Source organism: Emys orbicularis, chromosome 21 (assembly GCF_028017835.1).
Source record: "Emys orbicularis isolate rEmyOrb1 chromosome 21, rEmyOrb1.hap1, whole genome shotgun sequence".
Classification (NCBI taxonomy): Eukaryota; Metazoa; Chordata; order Testudines; family Emydidae; genus Emys; species Emys orbicularis.
The window spans coordinates 1,371,865-1,394,490 of NC_088703.1; the positions used below are offsets into that span (position 1 = coordinate 1,371,865).

Genomic DNA, 22,626 nt, shown 5'->3' on the forward strand with positions numbered 1-22,626 from the left:
CGCGTTCTTCCCTCATGGCACCTTCTGCTGCAGCTGGGTTAGCTCGGGCCTTGGGGGGGGCCCGTGTCCTGCTGCCAGGCCATGTTCTTACAGGATCAGCCCCCTCCCCCCCTGCCCGTCCCTTTCCCCCAAGAGCAGAGGGTTCCCCTGGGTCCATCTGCCCCCGCAGCTCTGCGGCTGGGGGGTGCAGGTCGGGACTGAGCGGCCCCGTTCTACTCTGCACGGCTGCCCCCTCCCCAGCAGTGGCTGCAGTTTGCCGGCGCTCTGGGCAGCGGCCAGCAGGGGGGGCTCCCGGCTGAAAAGCCCTCCCGGAGGAAGCTGCTGGGGTGGGCGAGGGGACAAGTGCCCCGAGGGGCTGCGGCTGCCCCGGCTGCCCCCCACCCACTGGGTGTTTTCTGGGAAGCGGGATCCTGGCGATGCTGGGTGGAGCCGGCCCTGGGATTTTCCTCCCCTCCTAACCCGGCCTCTGCTCAAACCACTGTCGATTTCTCAGCCCCTTTGGGTGACAGCCCGGCAGGCGTGGCTCCGTGCTAGCCTAGGGGCTGGCTTCCTACGGCTGATTTTACCTGCCCCGGCCGGCCCGTCTCCAAACTGCCGGCCCCTGTGTGGATGCTCCTGTGCCACTTGTAAAAGGCTGCGGGATTGAACGAAGGCTGCTTGGATTCGAGGTCAGAGCGTCCCCCCGGCGGTTTCATGCGGTTTAAATTTGCTTTTCTTCCTTCGGATTCGCTCTGCGTGTGCCCGGTAGGAGCCCCCGCCCCATGACAGCCGTTTGACTGGGGCGGGGGACTCGAGTGGGGGGCAGAGCCGGCCTCGCACAGGGGCTGTCTTCCCAGCGCTTGTGAATTAACCTTTCTAAAGGCGACGGCCACCCCTGCCCCCCAGCTCCAGGGGGAGCCGGCTCCTCAGGCCTTTCGCTGCCCAACGAGACGTCTGCGCGGGAGCTGGAGACCCTGGGGGGCCGTGCTGGGCTGCATTGTTCCCCCCAAAACCTCGCCGCTGCTGTGACCCACCCCAGAGGTGGCTGCATTTTGGCCCAAGGGCAGGTGGCTCTGGGGCATGGGAGGGATCCCTGGGCTGGGTGTGCTGGTGGGCGCGTAAGGTCCCCGGAGAAGGAATCTCCCAGTGGGGTCCCTGGTGCGAATTAACACCCCGGCCTGGGGGCCGCACTTCCCAGCGCAGGGACGGAGGCACACGACAGGGAAAGGATGTGGCTAAGGTCACAGCTTGAGCTGGTAGCAGAGGTAGGAAGGGGGGTGGGGCTGGGAGCCAGGACTCCTGGGTTCTGTCCCTGGCTCTGGGAGGGGAGGGGGTCTACTGGTTAGAGCGGGGGGGCTGGGAGCCAGGACTCCTGGGTTCTCTCCCCAGCTCTGGGAGGGAAGGGGGGGCTGGTTAGAGCGGCGCGGGACTGGGAGCCAGGACTCCTGGGTTCTCTCCCCAGCTCTGGGCTGCTCAGGGCTTCTGGGTTTGCCAGAGGCCTGCGCTCCTGCGAGCCGGAGTGGGGGGGGGGGAGACATGCTGCTGGCGGAGGCCCAGCCTGCCTCACGTGAGACAGCAACTTTCCAGCCCTGCGGGTGGGGGGCGGGGTCTTTAAAAGGGCAATGGCCGGGGGGGGGGCCCCTCACCTGGCTCTGAGATGCAGCCAGCTCTGGGGGGAGTGTGGCCCCCCAGCAGAGGCGTCAGGTGCAGGGCAGGAAGGGAAGGATCAGCCAGCGCGGGGGTTTGTCCCAGACTCGGAAGGCGAGCCCCCCCCCGCCCCACTCCCGCTCACGGCGAAAGGTCCTGGGGTCTCTGGTTTTACATGTCACCTGTGTGTAGCGCTGCGCTGGGGTTTGGGGCTGTCCGTGCCCCCCAGCCCCTGCAACCTGGCCCCCCACTGAGCCCTGCAGCCCGGCCCCCCCACTGAATCCTCCCCCACCCCCTGCAGCCTGGCTCCCCACTGACCCCTTCTCCTGCCCCCTGCAGCCCGGTGTCCCCCCACTGAACCCCCCGCAGCCCGGCCCCCTGAAGCCTGGTGTCCCCCCAGTGAACCCCTCCTCCAGCACCCTGCAGCCCGGTGTCCCCCCACTGAACCCCCACTCCCTGCAGCCCGGTCCCCTGGAGCCTAGTGTCCCTCCACCCCAATCCCCACCCCACCCCTGCAGCCTGGTGTCCCCCCACTGAGCCCCCTACCCAGCCTCCTGCAGCCTGGCGCCCCCTAGCGCCCATTGGGGGGTGGGTGCTGAATTCTCATGGGGAAATCCCATCTCCCACGGGGCTGTTTCCAGGGGTGACCCTGTGGGGGGAGGTGCTGTGTGTGTGTTGGGGGGGTGGGAAGGCCGTCTGGGGGGGGGAAAGCTGTTGGGGTCCTGGCCGTGGGGCTGTTTACCCCAGTCTCTGGCCTGTTGGCCTTCCAGGAAAATCCCCTTGGTGGAGGGGAATCGGAGCCCCCTGCGGTGGGCAAGGGACCCCCTGCCCCGTGACTGTCCCCAGCCTGGAGCCGGGGGGAGGGGGGCTGGGCCTATCTGATCCCTGTTTACCAGGAAACCTACAATCCTCCCCCCCCCCCACACACTGCGCCTTCCTGGAACTCTGGGGCAGGGGGAGGTGGGGAGTGGGAGCGAATCCATGGGGCAGGCAGTGGGGCGGGAAGGAGGCACCTGCACTGTGGCTGGGGGCCTTTCTCCAGCGCCTAGGAGATCTCAGGGCCCAGCAGCACCGCTGAGATGCAGCCACTTCTGGGGTGGGGCGCGGGGGAGCTGGTTATACGGGGTCCCCTGGCCCGGTGCTGAGATGCAGCTGCCTCTGGGGTGACAGAGAAAAGTTTAGAAACTTGACTCGAGTAAAGAAACCAGAAGCAAATAAAATGAACCCAAATCCCAGCCAATCCTGCAGATCTACCCCGAGGGGCGTCCCGTGGTGGCCCATATCGAGCCCCTCTTTGACCGGCTGCTGCTTTTCTGGTCGGACCTACGCAACCCCCACGAGGTGAAGCCGGCCTACGCCACGAGGTCCGTGCCCCCCCGCTGGGGGGAGCTGGGAACGGGGGGGCGGGGGCGGGGGCTGGCTCACACCGTCCAGGGCAGGCCTGTGCTTTTGGGAGGGAGGGCAGAGCTGTGGCTGATTTGCACACAATTTGCATACCTCCAATGTTCGTCCAATCCCTGCGTCTGATCGATCGGGCCCTGGACTGAGGGTGAGAGTGGGGTGGAGGGGAGGCTGGGAGCCCGGACGCCTGGGTTCTTTTCCTGACTCTGGGAGGGGAGTGGGGTCTGATGGTTAGAGCAGGGGGGCTGGGAGCCAGGACTCCTGGGTTCTCTCCCCGGCTCTGGGAGGGGAGTGGGGTCTAGTGGTTAGAGCAGGAGGGCTGTGGGCCAGGAGTCCTGGGTTCTGTCCCTAGGGGCTGGGAGGGGAGTGGGGTCTAGTGGTTAGAGCAGGGGGGCTTGGAGCCAGGACTCCTGGGTTCTCTCCCCAGCTCTGGGAGGGGAGGGGGTCTAGTGGTTAGAGCAGGGGGGCTGGGAGCCAGGACTCTTGGGTTCTTTTCCTGACTCTGGGAGGGGAGTGTGGTCTAGTGGTTAGAGCAGGGGGGCTGTGGGCCAGGAGTCCTGGGTTCTGTCCCTAGGGGCTGGGAGGGGAGTGGGGTCTAGTGGTTAGAGCAGGGGGGCTGGGAGCCAGGACTCCTGGGTTCTTTTCCTGACTCTGGGAGGGGAGTGGGGTCTGATGGTTAGAGCAGGGGGGCTGGGAGCCAGGACTCCTGGGTTCTCTCCCCGGCTCTGGGAGGGGAGTGGGGTCTAGTGGTTAGAGCAGGAGGGCTGTGGGCCAGGAGTCCTGGGTTCTGTCCCTAGGGGCTGGGAGGGGAGTGGGGTCTAGTGGTTAGAGCAGGGGGGCTGGGAGCCAGGACTCCTGGGTTCTCTCCCCAGCTCTGGGAGGGGAGGGGGTCTAGTGGTTAGAGCGTAGGGGAGGGGCTCTGGGAGCCAGGACTCCTGGGTTCTCTCCCCGGCTCTGGGAGGGGAGTGGGGTCTAGTGGTTAGAGCAGGGGGGCTGGGAGCCAGGACTCCTGGGTTCTGTCCCCGGCTCTGGGAGGGGAGTGGGGTCTAGTGGTGAGAGCAGGGGGGATGGGGCTCTGGGAGCCAGGACTCCTGGGTTCTGTCCCTAGGGGGCGGGGCTGGGTTGCTCGGGGACCTGGCTGCTCCTGGCTGCTGGAGGCAGCGCGTTGGGGGGGGCTGGCCCCGGGCTGCAGCTGCTGACGGGGTGAGACGCTGTAAGTGACCACGAGGTGTCAGCGTTGCGCTGAGGACAGGCACCCGCAGAGGCCGTGGCTCAGCCCTGGGCAGTGCCAGCTTCCCCCTTTGCCCGGCCCTGGGGCCCTGTGCTGGGCAAAGCAGCCCAGAGACTCCCCTTAGCCCCCCGGGTCATGGCACAGAGGGAAAATGCCCCACAGCTCCGGAGCCGGATTTCTGCTCTCAGTTTCAGCGGCGTCAATCCGAATCAGGCTGGCTGCCGGCGTGGAGTCACTCCAGATTTACAAGTGGTGCAGGGTGGGGGCCGGAGCACCCTGCCGCCCGGCGGATGGGCAGACAGGAGCCAATGTGTCTACGGGAATAAAACAACCCCAGGAGTGGAACCCGTTTGCTTCCGGGCAGGAGCCGTCTCCCCTGGGAGCAGGTTATCCCCTCGCTTCACACTTGCTCGCACCTGTGAGGCAGCAGGGGCCGGTCACTGGGCCGATCCCCGTGTGTGTGACTGTGGTAACGACTGGGAGGTGCTCAGGTGCTAGGGGCCAGCCAAGGGCTCTGGGGGAGTCTGATCTCGGGGGGGGGGGCGCTCGTTGGAAGGGGGGCAGGGAATTTGCACCCCTGAGCACCTGGATTTTACAGGCGGTAGCGGAATGGGCGCCCAGCTGAGTTTAGGAGCATGCGGTCGTGAGTGTGTGTGTGTGTTTGGGGGGGCGGAGCTCCCCTGGAAAATCCAGCATGGGAGTGACTCTCCATCACCTGCCACTGCCCCTTAGCACCAGGCCTCGGATCTGCAGGTGGATCCCGGGCAGATTAGCAGTTGTGATCAGGGTGTTGGGCCCCTGACTGCATCTAATGGCCATGGGCTGGGTAATGACAGTGACAGATGCGTGCAGATGGGGTGGGGGTGGAGGGTGAGTTGGATGCCCAGTTACCTGGGTTATTTGGCCTCAGGATCCTGGAGAACAGGTAAGGCTGGGGCACTTTTCACAGGCCCACGGTTTGCGGTAGTGGGGAATCTCCCTTTTTATTAGCACTAGAGGGGCTATGAAACACACCACTGAATTTAAAAAAAAATCAACCTCAGCATTGCTATGAGGCCTCAGTTTCAGCAGTGATTAGTTACCCAACAGTTGTCAATCCAGAGCATTTCTGTGGCTCAAGCAGTGGTTAATTATTAGCTACTTATGGCTTCGCCACCCAGCAGATTAAGCCGAGTATTATCTCTGCAGCGCAGATACTGTCAGGGGCTGATCCCCTGACCCCACCTAGCAGGGCCGTGCTTAGGATTTATGGGGCCCTACGCAGTATTATGAAACTGGTGCCCCTATGTCCCACGGCAGCCCGGGCTCGCAGCCCGGTGGGGGTGGGGGGGCAAGGCAGCAAATGATAGCGAGACGCCCAGCTCACCTCACGGTGGCAGAGAGTCACTGTTCCCCGCAGAAACCCCCGGACCCTCCCTCACGCAGAATGGACATGCAGAAGGTTCCTAATTAAAAGCACTAAATTTGGGAATGAAAAATGTCAGGCACAGGTTTTTTGATCTGCCCTAAAGTTTGTCAGAGATTTATTTGCAAAAACTTTGTAGTAAGGGCGAGTCAGCTGTCCTGCTGAATACAGCATTCAATAGTCTGGAATACATGATGCAGCTCTTCTCTGTTTTACATTTTCTTAATCAGTATTTCTAAGGTGATTTTATATTTTAAATGTACTCTTAAGCCTTCATACAGTACTCATTGCAGATTACTACATATTTAACTCACTGAAGCAAAGCCATGATTTTAAATGAATCAGTTGCAGAGGTTTAGTGTGTTCAGAACAATGTTTGTTGCTTTTGGAAAAAGGGACACTAATTTACTGGGTGATCTCCAGAACAACAGACGTGTTTATGAAATTTCACCAACTTTCAAAAATATGTTTCCAAAGATTTTAGGCATCACAAAGGATTTTATATCTTACTACGGTCCAGCTGTTGCTGGAGGGTCGCTTAAAACTAGTTCATCAGAGAGTCAGAAGTAAAGAAAGGGAAACTCTTTGTCCAGCTATCTGGCAGGAAAGGGGTGTGGTCCCTTTACGGGCTCTCTTCAAGGGGCAGGGGTGGGGGGTGAAGGGAGAAAGGGAAGGACAGAAAGGACAGGAAGATTTTGGAAGCAAGTTTTTGTACTATAGTAATTACAATTACAATGTGTATTTTAGATCAGGGGGGTCTTTTGAAGGATTTATTTAAAAAACTCTATGTCTGACGATCCAAGCCTGTAAGGCTAACGATGAATACTCAGATTGTGTATCTAAAAGTCTATGCAAGGATTTTTTAGAGATGTGATTTTCTAATCTTCTTTAAAGCAAAGTTGAAAGGAAGGTCCTGTAGACTGACTTGTTCTGGGTAAAGATGACAGTCCGGCACAACCGGTTTTGTCAGTAAATTCAGAAAGTGACAGTACATCCCTGGGGGTTGGCAAATCGCTTCATTACCCCTCCAATGCTCTTGAACAGTTTCAGTGCTGAGCTAAGAGGCCTGGCAGGCGGGAGGCTTTGAAGTTACTAGATCCCTTCCTAGGAAGAGTCACCAGGCCTCAGCCAGCTGTGGGAGCCTGCAGGAAGGCTCAGAACAGGGATAGGAAGAGGGGGGCGGGCGGGACACTAAGACCCAGGAGTGCCCCAAATTTTCCAGTGCCCTATGCAGCGGGTATTTGGCCTATGCCCAAGGATGGCCCTTCCACCTACCTGCGCCCACCAGCCCCGTTGACTTTAGTGCCGCACAATGATCCTGCTGGCTGCATGGGCACCGGGAAGGGAGGCACGTCTCTGGTTCTGTCGGGGTGGAGAACGGCCCAGAGAGCTCACGGACAAAGTCTGCGGACGATACCGAGCTGGGAGGGCTGCAAGTGCTTTGGAGGAGAGGATTCAAATTCCAAATGCTCTGGACAAACTGGAGAAATGGTCTGAAGTCACCAGGATGAAATTGAATCAGGACAAATGCAAAGTGCTCCCCTTAGGAAGGACCAATCAGTTGCACCCACCCAATGGGAAAGGACTGCCTGGAAAGGGAGCTGGAGTCAGAGTGGCTGGACCACAAATATGAGTCAACAGTGTGACGCTGTTGCAGAAAAAGCGATCATCGTTCTGGGCTGGGTTAGCGGGAGTGTTGTCAGCCAGACAAGAGCAGTAATTCTTCCGCTCTGCTCCGTACTAGGCCTCAGCTGGGGATGTACGTGCCAAAGACCTTACAAGCGGGTACCACGCCATGCCAAGCCACCCCCGCTCAACGCCTGGGTTCAGAGTGGGCTGCGAAATCCCCATTCCATCGTGTTCAGCCTCCTTGCCAGAGTGCACCTGGGCAAGGGACGCCCGCTCAGCTTGACAGCAGCTGGCACGGAGCCCTGGGCCCTGCCCGCCTGGCAGGCGAGTCAGTCAGCTCCGAATCCCGCCCCTTTCCCTGCTGAAGAGTCAGTCGACAGGGCACCCGAAAAGTCATTCGGTGCCAGTGCTGCCAGGAGCACCTTGTTCCCCCCGCGCCCGAGCGAGCGACATGGAGATCACCGCGGCCACGCTGCTTCTGCTGCTCCTCGGCCTTTCCTGCCTGGTCGTCTACCTCCGCGGGAAGGGCCAGCGGAAGAGGGGGTGTTTGCCCCCGGGCCCCCGCCCGCTGCCCCTGCTGGGGAACCTGCTGCAGCTCGATACCAAGGACATGGCAAAATCTCTTCTCACGGTAGGGGGTGTTTGGGGGCTGGCGCGGGAACAGGCTGGGAATCCCTGGGGCAGGCAGGGGAATTTCTGGCTCCCTGTTGTTGTCGCTAAGGGGGGAGCAGGTCCCCGGCCCTGCTAGGACAAGGGGGGACAGCACAGCTAGTGAAGCCTCAGGTTTAATGTAGCCAGGGGCTTATCCCGCAATGTTCACGCACTGGGCCGCCTCACTGACTTATGTACTTGTGCAAACACCAGCACTAGTACTGGGCACTCAATCCCCCCGTGCAAACACCAGCACTAGTACTGGGCACTCAACTCCCCCGTGCAAACACCAGCACTAGTACTGGGCACTCAACCCCTCCCCCCCGTGCAAACACCAGCACTAGTACTGGGCACTCAATCCCCCCCGTGCAAACACCAGCACTAGTACTGGGCACTCAACCCCCTGTGCAAACACCAGCACTAGTACTGGGCACTCAACTCCCCCCCCGTGCAAACACCAGCACTAGTACTGGGCACTCAACCCCCCCCATGTAAACACCAGCACTAGTACTGGGCACTCAACCCCCCCCCCCGTGCAAACACCAACACTAGTACTGGGCACTCAACCCCCCCGTGCAAACACCAGCACTAGTACTGGGCACTCACCCCCCCTGTGCAAACACCAGCACTAGTACTGGGCACTCACCCCCCCTCCCCCCGGCTCCCTTGCTATGTGGCTGCCAGTAGCCCCTGGAGACCCCAGTCCAGATCAGGGCCCCCTTGTCTTGGGTGCTGCAGCTTCCCCTCAGGTCACACAAGGAATCAGTGACAGGGGTAGAAGAACCCAGGCATCCTGGCGCCCAGTCCTTGTTGTTCAAACTCACCCACTCCCCTCCCACCGCCGGGGATAGAACCCAGGAGTCCTGGCGCCCAGCCCCTCCCTGCAGCTAGTGAAGTGCAGGGCGGCTCTAATGAAGAATGTTGAGTATCCAGCTACCCCGGGCAGAGGCCGGACTAAAGCGACAGATTCAGCGAGGCCGCATCGGGCGCAGCTCCCTGCTGATGCCCTGTTCATGCCCACGCGGACACGGCCGGCTTTGAGGGGCAGGTTGAACCAGCCTTAAACCCTGGCTGGACACACAGGGGGCAAATGAATCTATGCAAAGTCCTAACCATTAATAGCTGGGTACGCAGGAGAACGTGGGGGGCCGCCCGGCTAGTGACTCGTCTCAGTGCCATGTTGGAACCACTCGAGTTTATAAAACATCCCAGGGTAGCAACCGGCCACCCCCTGGGGTCAGAGCAGCTCAAAGCACTTTTACAGATGGGGAAACTGAGGCACGGGCGCAGCGGTGACCTACCCCAGGTCATGCAGGGAGCTTGGTGGAAGAGCCCAGAATGGAACCCAGGAGTCCTGATGCCCAGTTACTGCCCCCTCCCCCCCAGATGCTAACTAGGACTGGCCGAAACTTGGAATTTCCGGTTCCTGGGAAGTTTTGCTATTTTGGTTTTGTTCCAAAGAGAAATTCCCAAAAACGTTTGTTTTGGAAACAGGGTTTTGCTTTGGTTTGGTTTTTTCGCTGCCCATTTTCAATCGAGACGGGCTGGTTTTGCTGAAAGCTCTGCGCTAGGACTCGCTCTGGCCAGGGGGACCGACTAGATGGTCACTTCTTGCCTTGGCGTCTCTAAAACTATGACACCAAACCTAGGATGGGCAGCTCATGAAATGGACGTGATTCTGGTCAGTTTCAGCCTGACCCCACTGAATAGCAGCAGAGAAACTGAGGCCAGCCATGTGCCAGGGCCAGCAGCTCCTCCGCCAGGTGGACTGCCCCAGGCCGGGGACCCCAGGGCTGCAGGCTCTTGGGCTGCTCGGCTAGTGGGGCAGCGGGGTCAGTGGGTTGCCGAGATCGGCCAGTCTGGGGGGAGTCCTGCCCTGGAGCTGGGGAGCCCGTGAGCTCAGCCCCCCTCGCTGTCTGCTAGGAAACCGGGCGGATGTCGTCAGAACCGTTTCACAGGTCGGCATTTCCCAGTAAAACCCGGTTTGCTGGAAACTCCCCGAGCAGCTGGAGTGTTAACAGCCACTAGGTCACATGCAGTCCGGACTCCTGGGTTCTCTCCCCGGCTCTGGGAGGGGAGTGGGATCTAGTGGTTAGAGCAGGGGGCTGGGAGCCAGGACTCCTGGGTTCTCACCCCAGCTCTGGGAGGGGAGTGGGGGCTAGTGGTTAAAGCAGGGGGGCTGGGAGCCAGGACTCCTGGGTTCTCTCCCCAGCTCTGGGAGCGGAGTGGGGGCTAGTGGCTGGAGCGAGGCGGTATGATTATGTTTGGCTCGGGGCCCCATATTCTGACCCTTGGGTCACTCTATGTTTGCAGCTAAGCAAGCGCTATGGGCCCGTCTACACCCTCCACCTGGGCCCCCAGCGGGTGGTGGTGCTGTGCGGCTACCAGGCGGTGAAGGAGGCCCTGGTGGACCAGGCCGAGGCATTCAGCGGGCGCGGGGATCTGCCTGTGGTCTTACGCTTCACCCAAGGAAACGGTAAGGAATCCCCCCCACCTCCCCCGCCCCTTCCCGTCTTTCAGACGCTCAACCCTCCTGCAGACACGGGGAAGTGGGGCAGGACCCACAGAGGGGCCGGCTGGCCATGCGGCTTAGGCACTGGACTGGGAGCAAAGACACCCGGTTTCTCCAATAACCTGCTGGGTGACCCCTCCCCCAACTCCGGCCAGTCATTTCCCTGCTCTCTGCCTCAGTTTCCCCTCCCACCCTTTGTCTGTTTAGATTGTAAGAAGCTCCAGTGGGATCTGGATTCAATTCCCAGCTCTGCGACTGTGGGCAAGTCGCTGCATCTCGCTGGGCCTCCGTTTGCCCACCTATAAAACGGGGATAATCATTCATCCCCCGCAGAGCACTTTAGATCAAGAGTCAGTGTCACAGGCCATCTCTGGGTGACCTGGTGTGACGGAGCAGGGAGCAGGCGGATTTGTCCTGGGAATGTCGCAGGGGGGTTACATTGGGGATGGGAAGGAAGCTACCTGAGCTGTAACCTGAGCCAGGAGGGGGGGTGGGAGAAGTGACACCTTCTGCCCCCGAGACTGGACAAAGGAGAGGAGGAGCTGGGAAGGGGAGGGGGGAGAGAGCTGCTGGAGGAGTTTTTAGTTCCAGTTTGGTGCTGGGTGGTGGAAGGCAGGGAACCCCCAGGCTGGGGTCTAAGCTCCCTGAACCCCCCAGAAGGACTTGACCGAGGGGTCCTGGCTGTACCTACAAGCTCTGTTGTAGCCTGAGTTCCTACTGTCCACTAAACCTTCCTTTTTACTGGCTGGCTGAGAGTCACGGTGAATCCCAGGAAGAGGGGTGCAGGGCCCTGACTCCCCCACACTCCGTGACAGCAGGACTCCTGGGTTCCCTCAGTCCTGGTGTGTGTGTGTGTGTGTGAGACAGACCAATTTAAGGGGGAGTGGGGTCTAGTGGTTAGAGCAGGGATGGGGGCTGGGAGCCAGGATTCCTGGGTTCACTCTCCACTCTGGGAGGGGAGTGGGGTCTAGTGGTTAGAGCAGAGATGGGGCCTGGGAGCCAGGACTCCTGGGTTCTCTCTCCACTCTGGGAGGGGAGTGGGGGCTAGTGGATTAGTGTAGGGGAGTCGGAGCCAGGACTCCTGGGTTCTGTTCCTGGCTCTGAGAGGGCAGTGGGGCAGGTCCCTTGGCAGCCGATGAGCGGGGGGTCGGTTACCGTCAGTCGTTCCAAGCATGGGGCTGGCGTCGGTGGGGGGAGCCGGGCTCTGGTGCCCTCCCGTCACTGCTCCGTGCCCCCCGCCCCAGGCATCGCCCTGAGCAACGGGGAGAAGTGGAAAGTCCTGCGGAGATTCGCCCTGCAGACGCTGCGGAACTTCGGCATGGGCAAGCGGAGCCTGGAGGAGCGGATCCAGCAGGAGGCGCAGTGCCTGGGGCAGGAACTCGCCCACACGCAATGTGGGTCGCCCGGGGGCCAGGCGCGGCCAGGCTGCAGCCTCCGCCCGGGACGCGGCTTTCCCCTGCTGCCCCGCTGCTCCCTGCCCCACAGCGCCCCCTAGCGCCGTCCTGGGGCCAGCCCTGCCTACCAAGGGAGAGCGCCCCCTGCTGAGCCCCCAACGCCGCTCCCTGCCCCACAGCTCCCCCTAGCGCCGCCCTGGGGCCAGCACCAACTGCCAGGGGAGAGCGCCCCCCGCTGAGCCCCCTGCCCCGCTCCCTGCCCCACAGCACCCCCTAGCGCCTCCCTGGGGCCAGCCCTGCCTGCCAGGGGAGAGCGCCCCCTGCTGCCTGACCCCTGCCCCACAGCGCCCCGTAGCGCCGCCCTCGGGTCAGCATCAACTGCCAGAGGAGAGCGCCCCCTGCTGAGCCCCCGCCCCACAGCACCCCCTGCTGCCCCTGCCCCGCTCCCTGCCCCACAGCACCCCCTAGTGCCTCCCTGGGGCCAGCCCTGCCTGCCAGGGGAGAGCGCCCCCTGCTGCCTGACCCCTGCCCCACAGCGCCCCGTAGCGCCGCCCTCGGGTCAGCATCAACTGCCAGAGGAGAGCGCCCCCTGCTGAGCCCCCGCCCCACAGCACCCCCTGCTGCCCCTGCCCCGCTCCCTGCCCCACAGCATCCCCTGCTGAGCTCCCCGCTCCCTGCCCCACAGCACCCCCTGCTGCCCCACCGCTCCCTGCCCCACAGCGCCCCCTAGCGCCTCCCTGGGGCCAGCCCTGCCTGCCAGGGGAGAGCGCCCCCTGCTGCCTGCCCCCTGCCCCACAGCACCCCCTAGCGCCGCCCTGGGGCCAGCACCAACTGCCAGGGGAGAGCGCCCCCTGCTGAGCCCCCGCCCCACAGCACCCCCTAGCGCCGCCCTGGGGCCAGCACCAACTGCCAGGGGAGAGCGCCCCCCGCTGAGCCCCCTGCCCCGCTCCCTGCCCCACAGCACCCCCTAGCGCCTCCCTGGGGCCAGCCCTGCCTGCCAGGGGAGAGCGCCCCCTGCTGCCTGCCCCCTGCCCCACAGCGCCCCGTAGCGCCGCCCTCGGGTCAGCATCAACTGCCAGAGGAGAGCGCCCCCTGCTGAGCCCCCGCCCCACAGCGCCCCCTGCTGCCCCTGCCCCGCTCCCTGCCCCACAGCACCCCCTGCTGAGCTCCCCGCTCCCTGCCCCACAGCACCCCCTGCTGCCCCACCGCTCCCTGCCCCACAGCGCCCCCTAGTGCCAGGCTGGGGATTTGGGGTCAGCACTGAGAGAAGAGAGCGCCCCCTAGGGCTGCACTGACACCAAGGGGAACCCCTCCCCCCTCTCCTGAGGGGCCCCCCCCAGTTTCCCGGCCCAGCAATGAGTGAGCCAGACTCTGCTTAGCTTGCCCCCCCCTCCCCCCGCTTGCGCCCGTTCCCGCCGCTCACAGCCGGTTCCCTCCCCTCGCCAGCCGCGCCCTTCGACCCCACCTTCCTCATCAGCCGGGCCGTCGCCAACGTCATCTGCTCCATCGTCTTCGGGGACCGCTTCGACTACCAGGACGGGAGCTTCCTCACCTTGGTCGGCCTCATCAACCAAAACTTCCAGCTGCTCAGCTCCCCGTGGGGGCAGGTGGGTGCGGCTGGGGGGGGGGACTGCATCTGGGGGGGGGGGCTCCTTGCATCTGTGGGTGGGGTCCCCCCTGTATCCCTCCCTGAGTGTCCCCCTGGGCGGACATGGAGAGCAAGTGATCACCATCCCCTTGTTCCCCGCCCAGCCGTCTCTTCTCTCGACCAACGCCTCTGTCCGACAAGAGGAGAGATGCATGGCCCCCCCGGAGCGTGTGCGCAAGGGTCGTTATGGCAACGGACGCACTCCCGTGCACAGTTCATGTCAGTAACACGCTCGCACCCTGCACGGCGCATCATGGTAACGTGCCGGGCGTGGGCACAATTCGTTATGGTGGCCTGGCCTGCACACGCGGTAACGAACTGAGCCACACGCCCGCACTGCGTTGGTCGTTAGGGTAACGTGCATACGCTGCACTGCCTCCCTGTTCATTACGGTAATGCACATATGGAGTTCACTATGGTAGTGCACACGCACTGCTGCCCTGTTCGTTACGGTACTGCATGTGCTCTGCTGCTCCGTTCACGATGGTATTGCACACACAGAGTTCACCATGGTAGTGCATGCACGCTGCTACTCCGTGCATTATGCTAATGTGCACAGAGCTCAGCTCACCACAGTAATGCACGTGCTCTGCTGCTCTGTTCGTTATGGTATTGCACGCGCAGAGCTCACCACAGTAATGCACACATAGAGCTCCCGACGGTAATGCACGTGCACTGCTGCCCCGTGCGTCACGGTCACACGTGCACCGAGCTCACGCGCTTTCGTGGGGGACTCGTGTCCCTTTCCCCAGATGTACAACATCTTCCCTGGCCCCATGTCCTGCCTGCCGGGGCCTCACAACAGGATCTTCGAGAACTTCGAGCAGCTGCGGCAATTTGTGCTGGAGCGGGTGAAGATGCACCAGGAATCCTTTGACCCCAACTGCCCCCGTGACTTCATCGACTGCTTCCTCCTCAAGATGGAGCAGGTGAAAGGGCTGTGGGCGGGGGGTGGGCGGGGGGCAGGGCGGGGCAGGGCGCGGAGGGGCGGGGGGCCCACTGACGCCTTTAAAACCAACATGCATCTGATGAAGTGGGTATTCTTTGCCGGTTTTACAGATCCAGACTAACACGGCTACCCCTCTGATCCTTTAAAACTGTGTCTGCTTCAATAAGAAAAACCGTGTGTCCTAGTGGCTGGAGACCTGGGTTCTGTTCCTGGCTTGGCTACTGGGTGATGCCTCAGTTTCCCCATCTGTGAAAAAGGGATAATGGGCCTTCCTTTGCCTGGACACTGTGAACTCTTTGGGGCATGGACTGTCCCTTGTCTTGGCAACACCTGGCACAAGGAGGGCCCCTGATTTTGGTTGGAGGAGGGGATTCTGGGTGCCACAGGGGTTCGTGGTCTTGTGTCCATACAGCGCCTGACCTGGGGCTGGTGTGGTGCTACCATAATGCACCTAATAGCTATAACAATGAGCAGCACCTGGCGCAGTGCGGGGCAAGCCCATGGCTGGGGTTCCTTGGTGCTCCTGTAATACAGGTATTGTTTGGGGTTGGCTTAAATCTTTTTGCTACGGGCTGGGTGCATCCTGTCCCGACTCAGCCTTCCCGGCTCCAGCCCACATGACCAATTCCTTCCCCTTTAAAGTGGCTTTAAAAAGCCCCAAGGCTCTCGCCCAAAACCTAGCCCCTGCCTCTGACCTCGGCTGGCACTGGGCCCACAGGAGCAGATTGGCTTTGTTTGGGGTTGATGTTAGAACGGACGGGCTCATGGCCCGGCCCCACAGAGCCGCATGCCACGCAGGCCAGTGGCCCATGACCAGCCCCAAATCGCTCCCCGCACTTGTAGGGCCGGGAGTCTTTCTGGAGACCCTCCCTGCTCCATCACCAGCCATACTGGTTTCTGCCTTTGTTGCTGCTTGGAGATAATCTCCGGGGCCTCTTAATCTGTTGTGGGATGCGGAGCTGTAACCCAAGCTCCGGTGAATCACGTTCTCACAGCCCTGCCCTCGATGCGGGCAGCGTTGCCGGAGAATCGCGGTTTGAGGCGTGCCCGGGAGCGCTTTGCAAACATTCACGGCTTAGTTCGCGTGACGCACCACCCTGGGAGGCAGGACAGTTTAGAGTGGGGGAAACTGAGGCATGGGAGGGACGGGGAAGTGACTTGCCCAAGGTCACTCAGCAGGTCAGGAATAGAACCCAGGAGTCCTGACTCTGTCCCCCTCCACCACTCGACCCCACTCCCCTCCAGGGCTGGAGATAGACCCAGGAGTCCCGAAGGCCAGCTCTGTGCTCTAACCACTAGACCCCAGTCCTTTCCCCCAGCCCCCGTGCTAACGAGAAGTGCATGCTGCCTCTGCTGAATATAGCAGAGGTCCTGAAAGTCCAGCATTACTGGGCCCCTGGCTGTTCAGAGAGGCTGTCACCAGCCGTGGGCTTTGAACCGGGGAGATGCGGGGCTAACAGCGTCTGGCTCGGCTCCTTGAGCTAAAGGATTAGCCCCCTCGCCCGGCAGCAGCAGTAGACCCAGAAACTGCATCCGTGGAGCCACCACTAGGGGGAGACGGTGGGAGATACCCTAGCGCTGCGGGTTCGAATTCTGGGTGCCTCCCCCTGCAGGAAAACCAGGACCCGCTGAGCTACTTCCACACGGAGACCCTGGTGATGACCACACACAACCTGTTCTTCGCGGGAACGGAGACCGTCAGCACCACCCTGCGCTATGGCTTCCTCCTCCTCATGAAGTACCCGGAGATCCAGGGTGAGCTGTGGGGCGGGGGCAGCTGAGATCGGGATCCAAGCCACTGTCTATATTTTAAAAGGGCAGGTGTAGAACTCGCCAGCCAGGTCTCAGAGGTCACCAGCTCCAGACCGAGCGTGTCCCTGCTGCTTGCGTGACCAGCTGGGATGTCAGGCTGCCCCGCCCCCCCAGAAACAGTTTCCCACCCCGCTTGTTTCCCCCCAGCCAAAGTCCACGCTGAGATCGACCAGGTGATCGGGCGGCACCGCAGCCCGTCGGTAGAGGACCGGAGCCGCATGCCCTACATCGACGCCGTGATCCACGAGGTGCAGCGCTTCGGCGACGTGATCCCCATGGGGCTCCCGCACGCGGTGACCCGGGACACCCACTTCAGGGGTTTCCTGCTTCCAGAGGTAACGGGATTTCCCTCCTCCCCGCGTTCGAGCAAGAAAACACGTCTCTCCCCCCTGGGCTGGAATCTCCCCCTTGTCAGCTTCCAAAGGGTATCCGGAGAGGGACAGACGGCTGGAACCATGGCTGGCTAGACTGGCAAATGGGTTGGATGGATGGACAGACGGGTGGCTGAGTGGGTGGCCAGAGAGAGGGGCGTGCGTTGGGATGGATAGATAGGATGGGTGGATAGATGGATGGGTAGATAGATAAGTAGGTGGAGGGATGGAAAGATGGTTGGAAAGGCTGAGGGACGCGTCAGTAGATGGGTAGACAGACGAGAGATGGACAGACAGATGGATGGATGGACGCAGTGGAAGGACAGAAAATGATCCAGATGGCTAGAGGGTGGATCGTTGGATAAGTGGACAGACAGACTGAGGAGGATGGATGGATAGACAAGACGGATGGATGGCAGCACCGGTGCCAGACAGAAGAACGAGTCAATGGATGGGCAGACACACAGATGTGTGGATAGACGGGTGAGTGGGTGGAGAAGCCAGGTGGATGTAGAATCACAGAACCAGAGGGCTGGGACAATTTGCAAGGGACAGTTTCTCTAAGCACCCACCCAAGACAGACTCTATCCAGCCGTGCCTGGGCAGAGATGGATGGACGGTCAAGATAGATAGGATGGGTGGATAGACAGAAAGACAGATGGATGGATTAAAAGCTAGATGGACATCAAGATGGACGGATAAGCAGGGGATGGATGGATAGGTAGGCAGACAGACAGACGGAGGGAAGGACGGAGGGATAGCTGGATGGACGGAGAGATCCCTTGGATGCGTGCACTGGAGCTGTGTGTTTCCCCTGCCCAGGGCACCAATGTGCTCCCGCTGCTGTTCTCTGTCCACAACGACCCCGCCCAGTTCAAAGACCCGGCCACATTCGACCCAGCCCATTTCCTGGACCCGAGCGGAGGCTTCCGGAAGCATGACGCCTTCATGGCCTTCTCCGCAGGTACGTGTGGCCGGCCGGGGCCGCGGAGCGGGAGGGGAACAGGTTGAGTCTCCCCTAATGCGTCTACTCCAGCACCGGCCTCGGAGGATGCGACTGCCTGGACCAGCCCCGACCTCAGATGGAGTAACTCAGCCTGGCTCCACGGCCTGGGGATCACGGCGAGGAGGGATCAGGCCCCTCTGTGTCGCTGTGGGGCAGAAATGACCCCCTGAGAGTCCAGGGGCCTCCCCAGTGGTAGGCTGGCCCCAGCCCCAGCCACTGAGCCACGGCAGAGCACCGGAACGGCCGGAGGGGGCCTCCTGGGGGCGGAGTGTGGGTGGGGCCATGCCAGGCTGTTTGGAGAGGCACAGCCTCCCCCAGCCTATGATCCCACTGCCCATGGTGCTGGGGCTATTCTCTGCCCTCTGGGACCCATAGGGGGCGGACTGGGGTGGTGGCCGGAGCGCACTGCGCTGTGGCTATTCTCTGCCCCCACTGGGCCCATAGGGGGCGGACTGGGGTCGTGGCCGGAGCGCACTGCGCTGTGGCTATTCTCTGCCCCCACAGGGCCCATAAAGGGGACGGAGCATGAGGTAGAGCAGCCCCAAGGCTGCTGTAACTGACACTGGGGGCCGGACCCCAGAATACAGGGAACATGAAAGGGTCTTAAAGGCGCCTGAGCCCCAAGTGCAGGGAGAGGGTAACCGAGATGTGGGGCGCGATGGATCCTGAAACGCCTCTGACCCCCGCGCCCGGCCCGTCACTGTGTTCCTTTCCCCCAGGGAAGCGGGTGTGCCTGGGCGAGGGCTTGGCCCGCATGGAGCTCTTCCTCTTGTTCACCACCGTCCTGCAGCGCTTCTCCCTCACGCCCCTCGTCCGCCCGGAGGACATCGACATCTCGCCCCTGATGAGCGGCCTGGGGAACATGCCGCGCCCCTACGAGTTCCGGGCCGTCCCTCGCTGAGTGAGTCGCCGCCCCATCCCGCCTCTGCTGCCCCTTTCACAGCCTCGTGTCCTGCAGCCTTTGCACGCCGGAGATGAGTCCGCAGGCCTCGTCGCTGGCAGTGTCTCCGGCTCTGGAGATTTTACGGTGGTGCCTGGCCGTCTTCTCTCTTTTTAAAGTCCCCAGCTCCAGATTCGTGAGCTTAGTTCAAGTTTTCATTACAATCAAACGCAAATAAAAATTGTCCAGCTCTGGGGGTGACAGAGAAAAGTTTAGAAACTTGACTCGAGTAAAGAAACCAGAAGTAAATAAAATGAACCCAAATCCCAGCCAATCCCGTGAGTTTCTTTGAGTCCTGATCTGTTGAGCGCTCGGGGCTGGCTGGGTTGCTGTTATGAAAGTGACTATCCACCGGGCACAGGTGGGGCAGAGCCGGGAAAGCTGCCGCCAGTTCTGCATTTTGAGCGCAGAGAAAAGCCGCAACAACAATCAGAGGGTTGGAAAATCGCCTTGCTGGGAGAGGCTTCGTATCTCGGTCTGTTTAGTTCATCGGGGTCTCGCCCGCAGCTTATAAATACATTCACCAGGCCTAACGGGCCCGTTAAGCTAGAGGAGAAAGGCAGAACCAATTCCTGGAAGTTAAAGCCAGACAAATTCCAATTCGAAATAAGGCAGAAATTTAGGGCACAAACTCCCTGGGGAAGTGGTGGATTCTCCACCATTGACAACTTTGACATCGAGATGGGATGTTTTTCTGAAAGATCTGCTCCAGCAATTATTTTTGGCCCGTTCTCTGAGCGGATCATTTCATTAGACACAAGTTAGTGAGCTCCGTAAAGGTCAAAGGAACTGATCGTAATAGTCATTATTGGCTTGAAAATCTATGAATCCCAGTTGTCCTGGGACAATCCCCGTTTGCCACAGGATGTCCCGGGAATTTCTTTCAGGGCACCTGAAAAGTCCAAGTTTTCCAATTCGTCCATCCACAAGGTTTAGCCTTTTTAATAACTACAAAAAACTCCTCTGGCTGCATGGGGGCGAATCTGCGTACAGCTTTACTGGAAACGAAGGAGCATTCGGGGTAACGACCAGAGTCTGGAGCGAAGGCAGAATCCGAGTGCATCCCTTAGAACTCATTTGGTGGGGGTTTCTGGCTAGGTCTGAAATTCTAGGGGGCTTTCTCAGGCTGCGTAGCACATGGCCCAGGAGGGAAGCAAACCTATCCGGTGTCTTTCACCACGAGACGCGACAGCCAGAAGGAAGGTGGCGAAAACGAACATTGCTCTCAAAAGGGCAGAATTTGGCCCAATTTAGCTACCGCAAAGCCAGGCTGTTTATTTTTCCTCACCAGGCCTCTGTGGGAGAAGGTTTAAATACCTCCCACCCTGCCAGCCAGCCCACGGGTAAGCTGACGAAAGGGGCTGTGTCTGTAACACCTTCCCTCCTGCTGTGAACTCATCTCAGGAGCGCTTAGGTTGGTGAAAGACTGTTTTTGGGATGATGGGCGTTTTCAGCTCCCACTGAGAGAGCTGGGGCCATCGCAGATCAGACTCCTGGCAGAGAAAATCACGTGTTCATTTAAGGGCCAACTCGAGACCACTTAAAGGGCCCGGATTTTCATAAGGTGGACGTGCTGCACTTTCCAAAAAGTCTCTTTAAAGTGTCTCGGGCGCTGGTGCTTTGTCAGTTACTCTGAAAAACATAGACTTCAGAGGTTAAGGGACCCGGGGCCAGATCCCTGGCGGGTGTGAACCAGAGTGACTCCACTGACTCTGGTTCACAGCCGCTCAATGTCGGCAATCCTCGGGGGTTTCACAGGGAGGCGTGTGCCATCTTAAATCACCAGTCGCCTGAGTCATGGGATTCTGTGAGCTCAGCTTTTGTTTTGGTTTGGGTTTTTTAAAGCATGTTTCTAGTCTTCACGGTGGCAGAGAAAATGTGACCTGCAAAACCAGAATCCAAAATATATTCTATACACAAAGCTCATAATTTCTGTTAAGCCAATCTTGCAATTTGTTTGTTTGGTTTTATGGTACCAGCGTCATGCTGTTTGAACCCTTTGAGTTTAGCACGACTGGAAAAAAATTGAGTGGCAGGTGGGGCGTAGCTCCCAGGAGCTAACTGAGCCTGACCTCAACTCCACCTCTTTTCCTAGGGTCTAGTGTTTTTAAGCGCAGTGGAGTCCAACTGGGTTGGCTTGTCGGTGTTCGCACGCTATAAATGTCCAATAATAATCAATAGACCTAGCGTTTATATAGTGCGTTTGATCAATAGATCTCAACACACTTTACAATGGAGGTCGGTCAATCGCATTATCCCTGTTAAATAGATGGGGAAACTGAGGCAAAGAAGTGGGGGAGAGAAGCGACTGCCCACGGTCACCCGGGAAGCCAGGGGAAGAACTGGGGTTAAAACCCAGGTCTCTTGAATCCCACGTCAATGCTTTATCCACTAGGCAACACTGCCGCCCATAACAAAACATATGCTCCATGCGTAGGATATGAATAATTAGCTCCGCTATTGCAAAGAGACAATTATATAAGGAATTGTGTAATTACACACCTATGCTTCGTTAAGCTGTTGCGTGACCCCTGCGATACAGACAAAATGCCGATGTATACCCGGCCCTTTTCAAACATTACTCAACGTCTTGGCTGGCTCCCTCTTAAAACCGCTTAGGTCTGTTTGCCTCTTTTGCTCCTTTGTCCTGCTGGCTGGCTTGTGCGGGCTGTGGGTGAACATTATGTAAGCTGTGTACTGTGTGCCTAGCTCAATAAAACTCATTTTATAACGCCAGGTCGTTTTTCTCCATCACCTGTGCTGCAGAATTGCAGGCTCATTGATTTAAGCGGGGGGAAGACAGGTCACCATGGGGGCAAATATAACCGATCGGCTTCTGCAAGGTGGCAGATTGAATCATGCACCTCCGAGTGATGCTGGTAGAGTGGTCCCATGTTTTAAAAAATAGGATTCATTCACTGTATAGTGAACCTGGTTGATTAATGAAGATGTGCTATGGGATGCGAAGCCAGAGGATGTTACTGAGTCAGATAGGCTCATATTTGTGAATCACAATAGCAGACAAATGACATCTTTTTTTATACTCATTGTAAAGTTAATCGGTGGAACTCACGGCTGCAGGATACTGTTGAGGGAAACAGGTGACATGATAGGACGCTGTACTCTTCTAGACCATTGCTGGAATAATAATAATAACCTAGTTCTTTTCATCCGTAGCTCTCAACATCTTTGACAAAGGAGGCTGGGATGGGGAAACTGAGTCACAGAACAGTGAAATGATTTGTCCCAGCCAGCAGAGCTAGGACTAGAATCCATGTCTGTAGAATAACATCATACTTTTTATAAAGGAAGGCTAATGACAGATGTTCTTATTGCCAGGACAGTCTAACTCCTCTATTAAAAACAAATCTGGCCGACCTCCTGGCCTCACTAATGTCCGGTGGGGCTGAAGCTGGGATCAACGTGCCCAGGTTGTGTGGGGCGAATTGGGCAGGACATAATTTTCTCCTCAACGAATATTTTTGAGAGTTTGAAATCTCCCTCCCCCGCCCCCTCAAATCAGGATGAAAAGTCGAAATCTCAAACAAATATTTGCAAACTGAAAAAACCAAACAACCCCCCCCCCAAACCTGCTGACTTTTGTGTGTTGTTTTGGGCTGATCAAACCCGTTTAATCATTTCAAAACACTTGGACTTCTTTGTTTTTTGGGTCTAATCTGCTTCAATTTGGAAAGGAAACCAGGAAACCCGGGCTGGTTCCCATAGACAATGTCAAAATGTTTAGCCGAGCTCAAAATCCTCCCCACCCCCCCAACCCTGACACTTTTATTTGAGTCAGGAAATCCGTCAAACCCGACCCTGCCTTACCAATTGTTTGGACCAATCGGCATTTTTCAATGGGGGAAAAAAACAATTTGTCGAAAAAGTCCCACCCAGCTCTGCTCACTGGAGCCTCGGCCGGAAGCCCAAAGCCCTTGAGAGGTCAGCTTCCCACCGCACACCCAGGGGGTGCCAGGGTGGGCAGAGATGGCCCCATAGGACTCCCTTCTTGTGTGGGGCTGGTCCATGTGTCTTCTCCCATCCCCTGGTG

At 59.3% G+C, this 22,626-nt stretch overlaps 1 protein-coding gene across 2 annotated transcripts; it reads left to right on the forward strand.

Moving 5' to 3' along the window:
• Window positions 1-7,743: 7,743 nt before the first annotated feature.
• On the forward strand, window positions 7,744-18,536 carry LOC135892955 (cytochrome P450 2F3-like). 2 transcript variants are annotated; one of them, XM_065420730.1, is made up of 9 exons: window positions 7,744-7,923; window positions 10,257-10,419; window positions 11,700-11,849; window positions 13,296-13,456; window positions 14,250-14,426; window positions 16,060-16,201; window positions 16,406-16,593; window positions 17,452-17,593; window positions 18,355-18,536. In XM_065420730.1, exons 1-9 carry the CDS (start codon window positions 7,744-7,746, stop codon window positions 18,534-18,536), a joined length of 1,485 nt encoding a protein of 494 aa, XP_065276802.1. The 2 variants fall into 2 exon arrangements, with proteins under 2 accessions (XP_065276802.1, XP_065276803.1); XM_065420731.1 differs by lacking the exon at window positions 14,250-14,426.
• Window positions 18,537-22,626: the final 4,090 nt, after the last annotated feature.

Bases quoted from the DNA above. Each gene is read 5' to 3' on its own strand.
- LOC135892955 (XM_065420730.1), top strand. From the start codon at position 7,744: ATGGAGATCACCGCGGCCACGCTGCTTCTGCTGCTCCTCGGCCTTTCC. The intron at 13,457-14,249 runs GTGGGTGCGGCT...CCCTTTCCCCAG, and splicing joins TCAGCTCCCCGTGGGGGCAG to ATGTACAACATCTTCCCTGG. The intron at 16,202-16,405 runs GTGAGCTGTGGG...GTTTCCCCCCAG, and splicing joins GAAGTACCCGGAGATCCAGG to CCAAAGTCCACGCTGAGATC.